The following is an 18,301-nucleotide window of genomic DNA, read 5'->3' on the forward strand; positions in this document are numbered from 1 at the left end:
AGTCGTGTTTTGTGAGCTAAATGGTGGACAGAGCGTTCCTGAGGGGTCCCCAAGCTGCACTGTTCTCAGGGCCTGTGTTTTATTCCACAGTTAAAAAAAAAAGTTAAATAATTGCTTGCACACACAACAAAATAAACAGAGGAAGACAGAAAAGAAATATACTGAGTGCTAACACCAGCCACTGGGTTTATAATTTTAATTTTCCTTGTCACTATTTTCTGTAGTATTAGTATTTACTATTAATTAGTGGCATGATAAGAAAAAAGCTATTATAAAAATATAACAAAATCAATACTAGAACTCATATCATTTGCCTTCCAAGCAAATCCATTATATCTTTTTCTCATAGTTTTAAAGTATAGTTGGCAGACGGTAGTACACTGGTCTCAGGCGTACAGAATCCATGAGATAACCTTATTGCCTCTTTTCAATGTAAAATGTAACACGATATCTAACGTCAATCAGATACTAACAGCTATTCGAATCGGATTTGTCTCTCTCACACACTCAAGTCCAAGTAAAACTGGTGAGATGTAAGTTTCATGGACTGTGACGTTAATTTCTGGCTTGATATTCTGTTGCCGTTTGTCAGATGTTATCACTGGGGACAGGGGAAGGACAGACCTCTCTGCAACATTTTCAAGTTCCTGTGACTCTCTAATCATACAAAATAAAAAGTAAAAAAAAAAAAAAAGCAAAAAAACTAAGTAGAAGATTTATAGGGCCAACGTGCCAAACAAACGAGAACACTCTGACTTGATCAAGAGACCCGCCCTTTTGCAGTACACTATTTTCTTCACTTCTAGCCCATGCTAGAAACGTGAAAAATCATCTATCTGATAATGCACGTCATTTATTTTAAAATATCAATTGTGACTGGACTTACTCAGAAATCAGAAACATTGTTTCTGTCCTCAGAGTTTTCAATGACAATTATTTAAAGTACAATACGTAATTACCTTATTTTAAACATTTTTTTTTTTTGGTGGTCCAAAGCAAACTTAGTCATTAGTTAATTAATACTCTCTTTAAAAACCTATTCTGGATCAAGTCTACAGAACTGCCAGAGCAGCAGAAGGCTGAAGACACAGCGGCCCATCCCCCATCTTCCCCAGAGTAAACAGTGGCCACGAAGTGCCTGACAAGAGCCTGACACCTGGCGTTTACCACGAACAAAAGAATATTCCTCTGAATGAAAATTTAGTAAAATGCCTTGATCGCACTACTCATAAAAGATGTAAAGTAAGATTTTCACTTCTAAGGGAGCAAAACTTCCACTGGATCAAGCCAACCAGCAACAACAGCATAAACCCAGTCAGTAAAAAGGAAAGTCACAAAGCGCAGAGTGCACGTACAGTACCTTTTGATAAGGTCTCTCAGGTGATAGGCTGGAATCGCGGCATTCACCACGGCTTTACTGGCGAATATGTGGTCAATGACAGCAGAGCTGTTTGCCTGGAAAGGAGGAGAGCATTCCTCTGGTCATTCGACTCGGTAGTATCTGCTGAGTACCAGGCTCATGGCACTAACTGTTCAGGAAGCAAAGTGCACCAGAAAACACGCTCTCCTGAGCCGTACGGCCTCAGCCGAGGAGGTGACACACAGAGTGGTCCGCCTCCAGAGAAGAGGGACGCCTTCTCTGTTCTCGGCACCCGCGCAGTGCCTGGCCCTCCACGAGCACTCGCTGGGTGAATGAAGATGCGAAAGCCAAAGCGCCACGTGAAAATGCAGCTGAATGCAAAGCGAGAGGAGGGACGGTGCTGGGCGAGTCAGTCGGCCTCCACCTGGTTTTCAGGAACAAACAGAACACCCTACCGGAGATGAGGCAGTATTTAAACACTGCATTCGTTACATTGTTCATACTCTAAACCCCGTGGCATGCGGCATTTTCTCCGAGTCCTACGGAAGTGTGCGAGTAAAAAGACCCGCCACCACCGTCACTGACGTGCACGGAACGCATTCCACGCGACGCTGAGAACCAGGCACCGCTGCTGCTTCCACGTCAGCGGTCTCACGAGACGTATGCCGCCACTATGACCACTTCACAGAAAGTACGCCAGGGTTCAGTAAACCCAAATAACTCGGTAAGAGCCTACGCCTCACTCACTTGGCAATGCTGCCTCCATAGAAAGTGACAAAATACCGAATGACTTTTCAACTAGGGGCGAATCCTTGGGGACCCCATTAATAACTGTCATGCCTGCAAATTTCACCAAAAAGTGCCTGACTGCGGCCTGGCTCTGATGGACTCTGGCCCGAGCAGATTCCAACGGGCTCCCAGACGGCCGAAGCTAACAGGGAGCTGGTGCGCGTGGCACCCAGCCTCCTGCCTGGTGGGAGCACCGACAACAAATGATGCTGGTTTTACTCACACGGCAGGATTTTTTTTGCCAAAAGCAAGCATTCGGAACACCCACCGGCTACGGAGGCATTTCTTCCAGGAGCTGCTACACTACAAACCGATGACTAAGGGTTTAAAAAAAAATAAAACTGTATGGGACAACAGCCACACACTAACTACATACTAGACGCTCAAAAACCACTTGTTGAACATCAGAGCCGATAATAATTCCTAAAAACTGCATTAATTGTTGAGCCTACTGAAGGACACTGATGTCATCACGACATTAAAGCCCCGGAACACGTTTAGAGCACAGTGCGGCTAATCCCTAACTCATGAACGGATGAAGAGCTCACTCGGAGCTCAGCGCCTGTGACCCCACAGAAGCAAGGTCAGCAGATTCACCGGAGACAGAGGACTAGGAAGCGACGTGGGGCTGTGGACGGAGCAGAGCAGCGGGACAGCATCCGAGGCCCAGGCCTGGACGCCCCTCCCGCATCATGGCCCAGATCGAGTGTTTTCACAGATCTGTGCCTCCGGGCGTTCACTGTAACAGGACAACCAACATCCACTCTCCCCATCCTCACAGGGCTGTTGGGAGAATCTGATGAGGCTGTGTAGTTAAAATCACCTTAAGTCTAAAGCATGAACTGTGAAACATTACACGAAGAATGTCATTTAACTTAGACTGCTGCATTATTTTAGAACGTAGTAAAACTAAATTACTAAACAAAAGAAATCACTCCTGCTTCTTCGGGAAAAGACATTCAAACATTTTTATCAAGCTTATCCATGCCAGGCCTCTGGCGACAAATAGTGAGCCTGCAATGCTCACTCGCATCTGCAGCCATGGGTGTGAGTGGCCTGTGAGGGACTGTAACGCAGGACAAGGGGCACGGAGGAGATGGAGCAGTGGCCTCAACGAGAACCGCCGTAAGCCAAGTTCCCTGACACTGGGGTTGCGATCCCCGAAGCAAAGCGCTGGGGCAAGTTACCTTCCATTCCTGAGATCTGACTGTATGTTTCAGTTTCATTCCTGAGAACATTTCCAGTAAAATGATTCCTAGGCTCCACAGATCGACAGCTGAGGTACATTCTGTGTCACTCTGCAGGCCAGCCTGGGCCAAGCAATTTTGCAGTTCTGCTTCCGGAGCCCGATACCCGTCTGTCTGAATATACTTCACATCCTAAAGAAGATGAGTAAATATTACAACCAGTAGAAAACTGCTCAGTTTCCATCCAACTTCTAGTCCTCAGCTATCACGATTCTGCAGTTCATGAACTGGGCAGTTCTCGTAGGCAAGCTGGACACCTTCCACGCAGCTATGCGTTTCTTTGGACAGTCTCTTGCCTGTTAGGCACTGAGGATGAACAAAGACACTGTGCAAAGAGCTGACAAACCGAGGGAAGGGTTTGCCAGAACTGACACATGTGTTTTCCTATGAGCCCCAACACTAAAGACACCGTAACAGTAATTCGGCAAGGAACCCAATGCTCAAAGAATACAAAAGCATTCCGTGTAGGTGGAGTACTCTTAACAGTCCCAGAGCTCTCCTGCAGTTCACCAGATCCCCGACCTGACCGAAACGCATGTCCTTTTCCACATGGTGGCACTGACATTCTTTTTATTGCTTCATCTGCAGGTACTTCTGTATTGCAGGTAGCAATATCTCTTAAGCCTCTACTAAGCCACCTCTGCTTTTAAATATATTTGGCTTAGACCATTTCTTACCTGATTGCCTTCTTTGAAGCTGAGTCCAAAGTCGATGAGTTTAAAGCATTCATTCTCTGCACTCCACAGTATGTTACGTGGTTTGAGGTCTGCATGCACATAACCCTCATGGTGAAGAAAAGCAAGGGCCTCCAGCACGTCTCTGGCACAGTGCTGTATCATCCACATGGAGCAACCCTGGTGGCTGGAATACATGAGCAGCTCCGACACACTGACATCCAGGAGTTCAAGCAACAGACAACGTGATGGCACATTTGGAGAGAAGTGGATGGTAAAGACTCCATATAAAGTCACTAGAAAAACAAATGATGATACTTTCAACATCAGACTCAGTAAGTGACTACTGAAGTAGGTAACTCTGCACGGTACGAATTTGGGACACTCTAGATAACTTTGATGAGCAAGCAAGCTTCCTCTTAATTAATTTTTCCCATGAAAAGATTTTTAGGCAACTGGGTCATTTTAAGAAAATAAGGTGAGACAACCTTCAATAGCTGGCTACTAAAGATATTAAATATGGCACAATAATTTAAATTGTTTCACCAAGCACAAACTGGTGGGTGGATCGTGCTTAGGGTGCCAAGCAAAACTGAGCAAAAGTAAAAATCCAAATATTAAGTACTGCTCTTAAGACAAATATCACAAGACTGGTTCTTGATCCAAAATAGCACTCTATAATCTAAATATTAAAAGAAGAGCTTAAGACTTTCAAGATGACATTTTAACCTAATCTTGCAGATTCAACAAGTTCTTGGGCCTGCCAACATTTCTCTCTTAAATACCATGGTTATGTACACCATGTAGCAAGCTTTAAAAAAAAAAGTAACACGAGCATTAAATTCTTTCCTCAAATGGTAATATAAAGAAAGATCACTCTTCAAATTATCCTCGCCAGGAAGTGAGACGTTTATCAGTCCAAGTGTATAACTGTCACACCTCTATAAGGACCCCTGCAATACTGAGTCACTTCTCCTAAAGCCACATATGTCAAGCAAGTAACGTGCTAATATGAGTTACCAGAATTAATGTCACAAATCCTGAAAACAGTTCCCTTTTTCACTAGCATGAAAAGATTCACGTGTCCGTACAAGACCTGCCGACCTAGCACAGACGTGCCTCCTTTCACGACAGGACACAATTCGTGCTAACGGAGTGGGGGAGGGGGCTGCTCCGGTAAGGACCGAAGCACAGAATTTGTCGGCTACTCTGCGACACTGGGGACAGCGACTGCCAGCTCTGCCGTCTGGACAGCGTCACCGTGTGGGGGGTTGGGCAGGGCCTGCATCGGTGACAGCGGGACGCGGACGAGGGACGCCGGCGGGGAGCGAGCGCGGCGGGCGGCGGCGCTCACCGATGTTCCGGTGTCCCTGCAGCTGCTCCAGCGCCGCCCTCTCCTTCCGGAAGCCGTACTCGGCGGCCGAGGCCGCGGCCCCGGTGGTGCCTGGCGGCAGGAATTGCTTGAGCGCTCCGGGGGGCGAGCCAGGGGAGCCGCAGCAGCGCACCCGGTACACTGACGCCGACGACCCGCTGCCCAGGCGGCTCTGCACCTGCCACAGCCGCCCGAAGGCCTCCAGGAAGCGCGGCGGCTCGGCGCCCCACGCGCAGCCCGACCCCGCCATCCGCGCGACTCAAGGCGACACGGGAGCGACGCGAGGCCCGGGTAGCCGGCAGCGCCCGCGGTCACATCCCCGCCGCGGGACAGCGGCTCCGGCTCCGCAGGGAGGGGCGCGCCGCCGCAGCAGCCGCGCTCAGGCCGCCATGACACCGGAAGCCGCGCGCGCCCTGCCGGAAGCCGGAAGCGGAGGCGAGCGGGTCCCGTGGGCGGAAGGGGCGGGTCTGGGGCGGGTTCCAGGGGAGGTGGGCGGGGCGGGGACGCCTCTACCCTGCCGCTCCGCGCTCTCAGCAAGTCGGCGCGCGCTTCCTGAGCAACCGCATCAGTGTGGTGTGTGCGGCCTTCCCTGTTGGGTAATTCCACCTTTTCCGAGTCAAACTCCATTTGGATGGGGCCGCGCAAACTTCATCTTCACTTGCCCGGTCTCGGTTCCCGCAGGTTCCCTCCGAGGTGTGCGGACGAGAAAGGGCCGCAGCCTAAACCTGGCACGCTCGGGAGGCGGCCCACAGACGCAGAGACGGAAGGTGGACGTTGCTAACCAAGCGGGTCACGGGTGGTCGCGTCCTCGCCTGTAGTCTCCGGGACAAAGGTCAGTCTTTGCCTTTGGAAGTGCCTGTCGTCTGGGCGTCTGGGATGACGCGCCTCTGAGATGCCGGGGTGACTTTCCCTTGCTCACTTCGGAGGCTCAGCCGCCTGCACCTGCCCGGGGAGGGGGCCTCCCGGGTGCTGGTCCCCGCATACCGCCCTCCGCGCCCGCCCTGAAAAAGTGTGTCTCGCCATCTGGCTTTGTATCCAGCCGCAGAGATGGGCGCCCTTTGCTTTCTCCCGCCCCTTACCCCACCGCCAGTGGATGTCCCTGACCCTCCTACGCCTTCTCCTTTGAGTCTAACTTACAAAATAAGCTGCGAAGCTGCCATTTTCCAGAGCATTTCCATAGTGCCTTGAGCTTTTCCTTCCCGCATGTCCTCCAACTTTGGCTCAAAGTCTTACAAAACTTTCCTGTAGGCTGGGCGTTCTTTGGTCCACGGGTCCCAGGCGCGTGCGGTGCTTCTGCCGGCATAGTGGAGGCTGAGGAGCCATCTGCTTTTCAGTCTCCCGGCTCATCATCTCGCCTGGTTGCCCCTGAGATGTGCTTTGTTCCCTCCGCATGGCCCTTCTGAGATCCATACCGACCTCTTGAGAGCTTGGGCTTTGAGAAACAAAAAGTCAGATTTCTGGTAATGTTTTATATCGTTATGGGTCTGGTAATTCCTCTGCTCTTTGGTAATTAGAGCATAAAGATGTACAACTGGTCTACAAAGCAATTTTATAATAGTGTTAAGTTTCACAGACATTAAACATGTATTCCTTTCTCGATTATAGTTTTTTGTTGCTAAACAAATTACTGCAAAACTTAGCAACTTTTAAACAACAATAAACGTTTTTGTCACACGTAATTCTGTAGGATTGAATTCAGAAGTAGCGTCATGGGTGGCTCTAGCTTCGGGGTCTCTCATGAGTTTGCAGCCACAGTCAGGATTTTGGCCGCAGCTGCAGCGTGGACTCCCAGGATGGCCCCTCACCTGGCTGTTGGCAGGATGCCTCAGTCCTCAGCATGCAGACATCTCTCTAGGCATCTAGCTTCCCTCAAAACAAGTGGTGAGGGACAGCAAGATGGAAGCTGCATGTGTTATGACCTTCTGGTAAAGGGATCCCAAGGAGTATCTATTTTGGGTTATTCTTGGTACCCCCTGACGTAACAATCCAATCAAAGAATCCATTATTCCTGGCATCGTAAATCTCTATTTCAAGGGACTTTGATCCAGTTCTCTTCTACACCGTCAGGGAGGTAGACCAGCTGGCGATCTGTCACGACATGTCCTTTTTCGCCAAATCCCACATCTCCGTCAACATCAGAAGCAGCTTTAGGAAGAGGCTGAGCTTGCCCTGTGGCTCTGGAGAGCCAGCCCAGGCTTCACCCGGACCCTCTCGGACCTATTTTCTTTGGCCTATATTTTTAGTGATGAAATAGCTGCTTTGGTATAATTAAAACAGCAGATGTATATTATCTCACGAAGAACCTGGGCTCTCGGTAAGACCTGCGCCCCTGGCTGAGTTCTCCACTCCCGTGCTTAGAGCCAGGAGAACCCGTCAGAACGAGGTTGGACCTTCTCATCACAACTCCTCCGCAGTGAGCTGCAAAGATGCTACAGACGACTTCGTGTTCCTTGGCGCCGCTGCCAAGCATTTCCTCCAGGCTTTCGGTCGCCTGGCGGCACCTGAGGGACTGAGTCGCATTTGCTTTTCCTGTCCGTTTCCTGCCCTTCGGATGGAGGGCCACGTGTGTTGCAGGATTCATCTTGCGGGTCCCGTTTTGGAGAGTCCGGGGGCCAGCTAGACAGCAAATCCCATCCTCTCCAAAATCGAATTTGAAATCTCAGCGGACTGGAAGCTCCTGGCGGCCCAAGATCTGGAAGGAGTTTAGGGTTTCGATGGGTCCCCATTGCGGCTACAGTGGGGAAGTTACAGTCTGAGGCCCTGGAGCCTCATCGTGAAGCCCTGCGGAAATGTCTCCCAAACCCAAAACACGGTGGGAACCTTCCAGGCTGTAAAGGGACAACCGCTTTAGCAGCCAGGTCTGATCCACGATCACACTCCTTGGCCAAATGGTACAGGAGAGCCGGGCAGGTCCGCTCATGCTGGGGCTGCAGCCTCAGGACCCAAAGGTGGGTCGGGCGGCCTGAGAAGACCCATCTGTGACCGAAAGGGAGACAGTGTGTGAGGAAAGGTGGAAACTCAGTGCGCAGAGCACTCGTGAGCTGCCGCATCATCCTCGATAACAACAACGGGGCTGTATAGAAACTGGACAAATGGTTTTTCCCCTGTCTACTCCTATTTTACCCCTTGCAGTTTTCTTCCCGAGGAGGCAGGCAAAACTTAGCAGAGAAGCTTTTTTGCCAGACCAATCTAGGAGAAGGCAGGTAAGGCAGGCCCCGCCCCGCCCTACTGGCCCCGCCCCCGAATCCAACCTCGGTTTCACGAAATGCTTCCCGCCCCGGAGCTGAGTCTCCCTGTCGCCTCCGCGTTGCCGCAGGACTGCAGCCCTGCGTCCAATGGCGCGCGCCCTGCCGGCCTCGGCCGACAGCCCTGGTCCTGCTTTTAGTCAAGCGCGTGGTTTCTGGGAAGCCTGCTGACCCCTCCGGGCCTCGCCTCTTACTTCGTCAAACAGTGGCAACAAAATGTTCGCCTTCCGCATCCTTCCGAGTCTGGCATGCCCCGTGCCCTGGCCCTGGGCACCCACGCTCTTCCCGCCCTCCTCCTCCTTTCTCCTCTCCGCTCCAGCCTTTCCCGGCCATGCCCTGGAGCCCCGCAGCCTCTTCTTTCTGCCCCGTCCCCAACCTCTCTGACACAGGACCTTCAGTCGGGGGAAAGGCCTTGCTGGGCAGGGCCCATGTGGACCCTGTGCCCCTGAAAGGTCATGCAAGGGAGGCATCTCAGACCCCTGCATGAATGACTCATTTCATGGATGGATGGATGAATGAAGGATGATGGGTGGATGGACAGATGGATGGATGAATGATAGATGGATGGTCGGCTGGCTGGATGATGGATGATGGGTAGATGGACGGATGGATGGATGGCCGGATGGGTGGATGGATGGTTGGATGGGCATGTGCGTACATGTGTGTGCATGCCTTTTCTTGGCAGCCCCAGACCTCTCGGAGCACTCCCAGGGCCTGGAGGTGGCAGGGGTCAGTTTCTGGCATGGGGCCGCCGGGCAGGGAGGCAGAGACGTGGCTGCTTGCAGGCTGCAAGGCTGCACGCCAGCTCCACTCCTCAGGGGCTTTGCTTGCTTCTGAGTATTTCAATTTTTTACTAAAGTGAGGCACATAAAATTATTTTCTGTCATATAAAATTGGCACATAGCTCAGAAGCTTACCTGCATGTCAACGGTTGCTCGTATTTACTTAACACCAAGGTATTATTTTCAGTAACCAATACAGTTAGTTATAATGTAGCTGTTAAGACTTTCTGAGAGGATGAATGAGAGACGCTTTGTGGCAGAGGCTCCTGGGGAAATCGGGCAGTTCAAGGCGAGGGGGGTCAGAAGCTCACAAGTTCAATGTCGTGGTGAGACCAGGCACACACTGAGTGATCACCTTAAAATCCAAACCAATTAAGACAGCAAAATTTCAGTGTACGTCAGTGTGTCGGTAGGGTCCTCTTTGGAAAAAAAAAACCCACTCAAATAGCCTAAATGGGGGGCATTTCCTGTCCTCCCATGGGAAGTCCCGAGGAGGTGGGCCTCTCGGTCAGCTCGGGGCCACCGTCAAGGACACAGATCCTCCTCAGAGGGCAGCCAGGTCTCGTGGTCCCAAGATGCTTGCCGAGGTCCAGGCATCTCACCCAGACAGCGCTGCCCTCCCCAGGGAATTCTGACTCTAGAACAAAAACCACAGGCCGGGCCCTGACTCTGTTCCAGGAACACTGTGTGCATGTCCTCGATTAGCCCTCTCAGCAACCCTGTACGACAAGTATAATCGCCACCCCCGTTTTCTAGAAAACGGAGGCACAGATATCGAAGCACCCTGCACTAGGTGCTGAGTGGTGGCCGGGGATTCAGACCCGGGCAGTGACTGTGCTGGACCACTGCAGCACCCCGCCCTGCCCCGGCCAGGTCGGCCCCCAGAGTCACGGGGAGGCCAGGAATAGAGGCGCGTCACTGTAGCGTAAGTTCTGGGAACGATGCTGCCGCCGTGGCCAGCTGTCTGGGGAGACGGACAAAGCTTCTCTTCTAAAATGAGGCAGCAGGGAGTGAGCGGGAGGCCGCACGCCGTCTGCCCCCTGCGGGGCCTCCTGGGGAGCACGAGTTTCACACGCTGCTACGGCTGGGTGGCCTTGGCCTTCTACCGCGTTCACCCGCACTGTCCACTTCCCGTAGGACTTCTCACTGTGCAAACGTGTAACTCATATTTGGCCTCCTGCACGCTCGGACTGGACGACAGACTTCTTTCTGCCTGTAAGCTGGGTTGATTTGACATCTTCAGTAGAAAATAAAAACTAACACCAGCTAGTTTATGGCAAAGGAAAATGTATTCAAGTGGCAAAAAGCCAAGGGCAGGAGTGTAGCCACCTCAGGCACCACCGGATCCAGGAAGTGGAGGCCTGCGGGAAACAAACAGATGGCCTCGCTCTTCTCTCGGTGTTTGGGACAGAGTTGACACCCATCGCTGTGTAAGTCTGAGGCATCCAGCACGACGACGTGACGTGCATGCGTTGTGAAATGAGGACCACGGCTTTCATAATCACCTTCCTCTCATGGAAATACAAAAAAAAAAAGAAGAAAATCTTCCACTTTGTGACAGGAACTCTTAGGGCCTGCCCCCCTCACGGTCCCACACGTCACCCGGCACGCTGGCCATCGCGTCCCCAGGACTGCCCTACCTGGTGCCGGGAGTTTGCACCTTCCGGGCCCCTCCCTCCAAGTCCCCCTGCCCCCACCTCTGGTAACCACAAGTGGTCTGACCTCTTTTTCTATGAGTTTGGCTTTTTTCTCCCTTTTAAAAAGAGTTTGCATAAAACGAGATCCTATGGTGTTTGTCTTCCTCTGGCTGACTTCTCTCAGCATAATGCCCTCGAGGTCGGCCACGTCGTCAGAGACGGCAGGGCTCCATTCTCTTTGTGGACGTGTGACACGCCGCCGTGCGTGTGTGCCACGGCCACTGTGTCCGTCGATCCATCGGTGGGCGCTGAGGCTGCTTCCACATCTTGGTTCTGTGACGCTGCAGTGAACACAGGGGTGCAGATAGCTTTTCAAATTGGCGTTTTCGACGTCTCCCGATATATGCCCAGGAGCAGGATTGCTGGGTCATATGATGGTTCTCTTTTTAGTTTTTTGAGGAACCTCCACTCCGTTTCCCAAACACAGTGGCTGCACCCACAGAGCACGTAGGCCCCCTTTTCTCCACATTCTCGCCAGCACTTATCTTCCGCGTCTTTTTGATGACAGCCATTCCCACAGTGTCCGATGGTGTCTCATTGTGGTTTTGATTTGCATTTCCCTGATGATGAGTGACGTCGAGCACCTTTCCATGTGTCTCTTGGTCCATCTGTATGTCCTCTTTGGAAAAATGTGTATTCAGGTCCTTTTCCCATTTTAAAATCGGATATATGTTTTTTCTGTTGAGTTGTGTGCGTTCTTCACTACTTAGAGGTTAACCCGTTGTAGACGCACGGTTTGCAGACCGTCTTGCCCGCTCTGCGGGGTGCCGCTGCTCCTGTCCGTGAGCCCGCTTCGCTCTTCATTGCGTGGACGAGTTGTCCCTCTCACCCCGGCCGCTGCGTGCGGCCGCCCGTCCACGGCACAGAGACACCTGTCATGCAGCCGTTGCCAGGAGGCGCGTCTCCATCCTCTCCCGCCCGCCAACCCGCTCTCTTCCCTTCCGCGTCTCCTCCACTTTCCTCACTCAGGGTCTCTGCTTAGCCCTTCTTGGGTCGGGCCCACCCCGGGCCCAGCCAGCGGTGTCTGCGAACACGTCTCTAGGCTTTGATTTCCATAGACGAGAGACCGGCGTGGCCGTGTCCTGTGCAGCTTCTCTCAAAGGTGGCATGGAATCAGCAAAACATAAGGAGGGGAAGATTTTTTTTTTATTTTGAAAAACCTTCAATACCCCCCAAAATAGAGTCGTTAACACGGTGAGCCGCAGACACCGCCACCCAGCCATGGATGAGCACTCACGGAAGCACAGTGCCCTTACAGCCACTGCTGCACCTAACAAAACCAGGAGTGATTCCAGGGGCATATATAAATGTATCAACCCATCACTGTACCCAGAAACCTACAGTGTCATCTGTCAGTTATGTCTCGATAAAGCTGGGGAAAGGCCGTAGAAATTACCTCCAGGGCTGCCTCCCGCCCTGAGGTCACAGACCACGGTGGAAGAGGCCAAGCAGAAGGGGCTTTCTCTTCAATGCCAGGGGTCTAAACAGGTTAAGTGTCGCTGGCCGATAGACGCTTCTTGGTCTTCATGGGGACGCATCGCTGCACTGACCGCACAGCCCGGTGTCCCTCCCGCCTGCACCTGCTGCGTCCCCGAGTGCCGAGGGTGTTGGAGACGGGCTTGTTCCCCGTGGCGAGGAGCCTCGGCCAGGGACAGGCCGTCCCCCTCAGAGTCCAGCTACTTTCTGTTCCTGTTGGCATCTTCCCTCCTTCGTGCCTTTTGACCCCTGGAAGCCCTTTTGACTGCTCCCATGTGTCTAAATGCATCCGATCCCACGTGGCGCATGGCCGCTTTCCAAGCCTCTTCGGAGCTCAGCACGATCACAGGCAGCTTCAGCCGAAGATGGGCTCCTGTTAAACAGGAAGCAGTGATGTGTGCCCTACAAGGGGTACCGGAGCCAGTGGAGGTGGGCCTTGGTCACTTAGGATGACACGCCGCTGCACCCTAGTTCTGGGAGCTTGACTTCCCCATTGAAGCCCCAGGAGGGCCTCAGAGTCTGTCCACCAACCAGCTTACACGGTCCCGCCGGACGCTCAGACACCTCTCACCCACATCCGTGAGTCACATTCGGGCCATCTACGAACTGAAAGCTGTGGTCATCACTTCTCATTTCCTGTTCTTGTTATACCAGCTGAGTCCACAGAGCAGCCTCAAGTCATTCCCGACGGCCAGAGCAGGAAGAGGCACCTCCCGCGGGGCCAGCGCCCCCCAGCCCCCTCCTCAGAGCCCCCCTGGGCTTGGAGCCGGTCGGGGGTCCGCGGGGCCCCCATGGATCTGCCTTACTACCACGGCCCGCTGTCCAAGAGGGCCTGCGAGAAGCTGCTGCTCCAAGACGGGGCGGACGGCAGCTTCCTGCTGAGGGACAGTGAGTCAGTGCCCAGCGCCCTGTGCCTCTGCGTCTTGTGAGTAGCCTCGCCTTCCACGTGCCGCGGCCGCGGTGAGCGCGGGGCCGGGGGAGGAGGACGGAGCTTCGCTCTGTGCGGCCCTGATGAGCAGGGAGGGCTGCGTCGGCCCCCACGGCCCCCGCCCCCGCCCGGTGCCTGTGCCCGAGCAGCCGGCCTGGGGCAGCAGAAGCGGGGGTGATGGCGAGGGGAAGGACCACAGGCAGCACGGGGGGCGAGGGGACACAGCCGTGACGGCGTCTGTTTGGTCAGGAAAAGGCCAGGGCCCCTCAGAGAAACTTCTGGCTGAGAGACCAGGTGTTCGCATGTGTCCTGCTGGCTTCATTCATGGTGCTCCAAATACTGAGAACGTTTCCAGTTCTGTGAGGTGGGGCCCGGCTCCGCACACCCCGCCCCTCCCCCTTGTCCCTGTTGGGGCTGCAGGAGCAGGCGCCGCACTGCAGACAGAGGCCTGGGCTTCTCCCACTTGCTGGTGCCAGGGCACATCAGGTGCTGCCAGAGCCCGCTTCGGCATGGCGCCCCAGGCCCGGCCTCGGGTGCCCGGGGAGGGTCTCGGCTCGCCTGGGCAGCGAGCAGTGGCAGGGGCCTGTGCTGGTCAGCACCTTGGAGACTAACGAGCTTCTCCTCCGCTATCACGGAAACTAAAGCCCAGCTTCTCCCACGCGACGGTGCCTTAGGACGAGGGGCCGTGAGGACAGAATAGGCTGGGAGATGTGCCTCTCTATGTGACGCTGGGGACACGGCCGTGGGAGAGAAGGCCTTAGGTGTCTGCAGCTTGAACTTTCAGGCTATGAGTGATTTTTTTTTGCGTATTTTTAGCACTGCGTGTTTCCTCTTTTGAGATTTGTGCAACCGCGTTCTTTACTCTTTTTTTAGCTTTGGCTGATTGTCTTCTTCTTTACTCATTTTTACTCCTCAGTTTTTATACACGAAGGAAAGACAATGTTTCCCAAAAAGGACACACGTAAGATAACTCTAGACCAATTTCAATTTCATTTAATACCCATTTTCAACAAACTACTCACCCAATAGAAACCAGTAACACATCAAATACATTATGCTCAAGAATGGCCCAATCTAAGGCATCGAGGATATTAGAAAAATTATTAAGTACATATTCATAGGTCAGAGGTTACTAACTGCATAACTTACTCAGATTTGCTTAAAGGGTCTTAGATAAAACTCAACATCCACCCCTCAACTCCCCCTCCACACACAAACACCTTCCTGATCGTGTGGCGTAGAGACTTCCTTGACCAAAGGCCACATGAAGCACCAGAATTCTCACTAAAATCATGAAGAGCCAACAACATTATCAGCACTGCTATGTAATATTTCCCTGGAGATATTAGCAAGTCTGATCAGTCAGAGAAAATAAATGTAAAATCTGAAAAGGAAGACAAAAAGTTCTTATTCACAGTTGAAATGATTTTATACTTGTGAAGTTTAAAATTTAACTGAAAAAAAAACTAAAAACAGTAAGAAAATTCTATAAGGATATGTTTATAAATTGAAACTTAAACATCAATAGCTTTCCCACACAGAAATAATAACCAGTAAGAAAATGTAATAAAACAGCTCATTTACATTAGCAAAAAATAATACTATGCAGGAATAAATGTAATATGAAACGTGAAAGACTTGTGTGAAGAAAACTTCAATATCTAGTAGAAGACCACAGTGAACGGAAGCATTTTGGTTTACTATAATTAATCTCTACATTTAGCATTTTTCCAGTAAAAAAATCAATGAAATTTGAAATTTTTCTTCAAGGATAGTAAACTTTATTCAGGTGAGACATGGAGCACAGGGAACCTGCCAGAATAGTGGGAATTTTCTGATTAAAAAAAGAGAGGACTAGCTTTACCGAATATTAAAATACAAGATGTCCATCAATAGACTGGATAAAGAAGGGGTGATACACACAATGGAATATTACTCAGCCATCAAAAGGATGAAATCCCGCCATCTGCAACAGCATGGACAGACCTAGAGGAACTATGCTGAGGAAATCAGACAGACAAAGACCAATGCCACATGATTTCACATGTGGAATCTAAGGGAAAAAACCAAACAGAAACAGACCCGTAGCTACAGAGAACACACTGATGGTTGCCAGGTATGGTGGGGTTGGGGGCTGGGTGTCAAAGGGGAGACGGTTAAGAGGTACAGATTGGCAGTTACGAAATAGCCGCCGGGCTGCGAAGCACAGCGCAGGAAAGGTGGTCGACCGTCCTGTAATGACGATGTGTGGCGCCAGGTGGGGACCGGACTAATCAGGGGACAGTGGGCGCCATTTCATAAATTACGTAAATGTCCAAACGCTACGTTGTCCACCTGAAACTAACATAAAATAATTGAATGTCGATTGTAATTGAAAAATAAATTTAAAAATAAGAAATAAAATAAGTTATAAGACTATAGTGATGAAACTAGTTTGGTGCTGACAGGGCAGTGGAATAGAGGATAGAGTCTGGTAGAAATATGGCCAGAGACATACGAAATTTAGCACGTGACTAAAAGAGCATTTCAAATCAGGAAGCAGAGACCATGACAGCTAGTTGTGTTGGGAAACTTGGCTGGTCACTTAGAAATCAATAAACCCGAAGGCCTTTCTTACTTCTGGGAGTAAAATTAATTCAAAGTGGTTATAATAAATAACTTATTTTTAAAAAATGAAACCATGTGCATTAGAAAAAAACATGGACTCTCAAAGAATTCCTGGGGTTGAGAAGTCCATTCTAAGCAAGAAACGAAACCCAGAAACCAAAAGAGAAAAGACTGAGAAACTGGCCATTATAACGACGAAAGCAACCGAGGTTATAGTGACGTAAAGGCTATTGACAAACTGACAGAAAAAGTAAATAAGTAAACTCCTTAGCATGTAAGAGTTTTAAAGTTAATAGCAAACTTACAGGTAAAGCCTAAGAGGAGGGTACCCGAAAACAGAAATGTGGGAACAACTCGTAACGCGGAGACCAGGACAGACACCGCAGGCGTTGGTCCCGCCCTCGGGAGGGGCGGTCCCGCGGGAGTAGATGCTGCGTCGGAGACAGGGCATCCCGCACGGGGAGGGCGCGGCTGGTGGCAGCGGAGCGGGGCCCGCTTCCTGCTGGGCACGGTGTGAGCACGCCGCCTCCACCGCCCAGGCGCCCTCTGCTCAGCGTGTGCCCTGGGACCCGCGTTACGAGTGCCCGAGTGGGGACCATGGGTGTGGCGGGCGGCCCTGGTGTGTGGCGCCATCCTCATTCGCTGTGCTGGATGGCAGCCCGCCCGCTTCTGTGCATTCACAGACCTCAGCAGGAACATCGCGGGGCAGGTGAGAGATGAAGGAAGCCACACGGAGCAGTGGCCCATGGGGACTGAGGACAGGAAGTGTTTACCTGATTGCACAGCCTGATAGAGCCTCCCGGAAACGCCAACGGGCAAGACACTGGGCTGGGACGCCTGAGCGTCAGACGCTACAGCCGCTGAGCCTCTGCGGCCGGTCCAGTCAAAGCGGAGTCGACACGCGGAGCCACGGGACTCGGAGGCAGAAGGACCTTCCAGCCACGGGACACCGTGGCGAGGCGCACGGCCTCGCTGAGGCAGCAGATGAAGAACGAGATGGAGAGACCCAGGGATCACCTCTAGCTCTCAGATTCTGAGGTCTTTGGAAAAACCCAAGGTCAGGGGGAAAAAAACAATTCAAACGTTTTTGTTGTTTCGGAAAAGTCAAGTGTAGAGAAAGGTACCAGTGAGCAAGCAGACATGATCTCAGCTTCGCGCTCGGAGCTGTCTCTGGGATGCCAGCACGCGTGTGCAGGCGCATGTACACACGTGGTACCTTGCACAGGACCGTGCGTGACTGGCTCTCTTCCAGTCACAGGTGTCACAGGTGTCTTCCCACACCCCGTTGTGACCACCAGCGTTTTGTTGGTTGGCTACATCGTAACCGACACGTAACCAGATGCAGGTCACTTCCAACGCATGGAGTGTGACTCGACACCAGCACCTTGGCACCTGTTTCTTTGAGAGTTCACCTGGCCTCTCCTCGGGGTCAAAGCCTGGGTGCTGTGCCTCCGCACACCTCGGCACACCACACGACGCGAGGCGGCCCCAACACGCACTCCGCTCACAGCCGGAGTGGAGGCCGGCGTCACGGGTGCTGGGACAGCCTCTGCTGGCTCGGGTGCCACCGTCGTGGCCCAGAAACGTGAAGACACACAGCCGACTTCACAGGACACACTCGATCCCATTTCCTCCAACTGATCTCTGAAGTTTAGTTAAAATAAAACTAAAACTCAAACATAAACACATCTCCCCACAACCGTGGTCACAGCGAGAGACCAACACCAGTGCGGGACGTCCAGGCGCTGAGCCCAGACCCGGGCGTGGCAACCCCGTCACCTCCCCAACCAGGTGACACCCGCTGCAGGGGGACCGCGGAAGGCCCGGCTGCTAAACCCTCAGAATCGCAGCTGAAGACGTAGCACCGAAGACTCAGCAACGGCCCCTGGCAGCCCGTGCACCTGACCGTCTTCCACGGCGACGACCCGCGGGTCCCCGGAAGTGTGGGCGTCGCGCACACCGAGGGCCGTAAGCTGCGGAGGAGCGGATGGCCGCCCATCCGAGGGGCCCTGCCCAGCGCCATCCGCACTGTCACAGGAGGGCCGAGGCCCTAACCGCAAACAGGAAGCGCTTTCTCTGTCTCACGCCAACCACCAACCATGAAAACAAGAGGCACAGATGCAA

General features: G+C 52.3%; 2 protein-coding genes across 2 annotated transcripts in view; one reads left to right on the plus strand and one right to left on the minus strand.

The window, feature by feature from the left end:
• UHMK1 (U2AF homology motif kinase 1) overlaps nt 1–5,845 on the minus strand; it is a 19,036-nt gene extending 13,191 nt beyond the window's left edge. The window contains exons 1-4 of the mRNA XM_039839921.1: nt 5,425–5,845; nt 4,074–4,366; nt 3,337–3,528; nt 1,261–1,455 (exon numbers count right to left, since the gene is read on the minus strand). Of these exons, the coding sequence (XP_039695855.1) occupies nt 1,261–1,455; nt 3,337–3,528; nt 4,074–4,366; nt 5,425–5,692 (948 nt within the window). The 5' untranslated portion in view covers nt 5,693–5,845. The remainder of the gene's footprint in view (nt 1–1,260; nt 1,456–3,336; nt 3,529–4,073; nt 4,367–5,424) is intronic.
• Nucleotides 5,846–12,822: 6,977 nt separating this feature from the next.
• Nucleotides 12,823–18,301, plus strand: part of SH2D1B (SH2 domain containing 1B) — a 15,276-nt gene continuing 9,797 nt past the window's right edge. The window contains exon 1 of the mRNA XM_039839835.1: nt 12,823–13,567. Within this exon, the coding sequence (XP_039695769.1) occupies nt 13,434–13,567 (134 nt within the window). The 5' untranslated portion in view covers nt 12,823–13,433. The remainder of the gene's footprint in view (nt 13,568–18,301) is intronic.

Source organism: Pteropus medius, unplaced genomic scaffold, assembly GCF_902729225.1.
Source record: "Pteropus medius unplaced genomic scaffold, Ma_sr-lr_union100, whole genome shotgun sequence".
Classification (NCBI taxonomy): Eukaryota; Metazoa; Chordata; class Mammalia; order Chiroptera; family Pteropodidae; genus Pteropus; species Pteropus medius.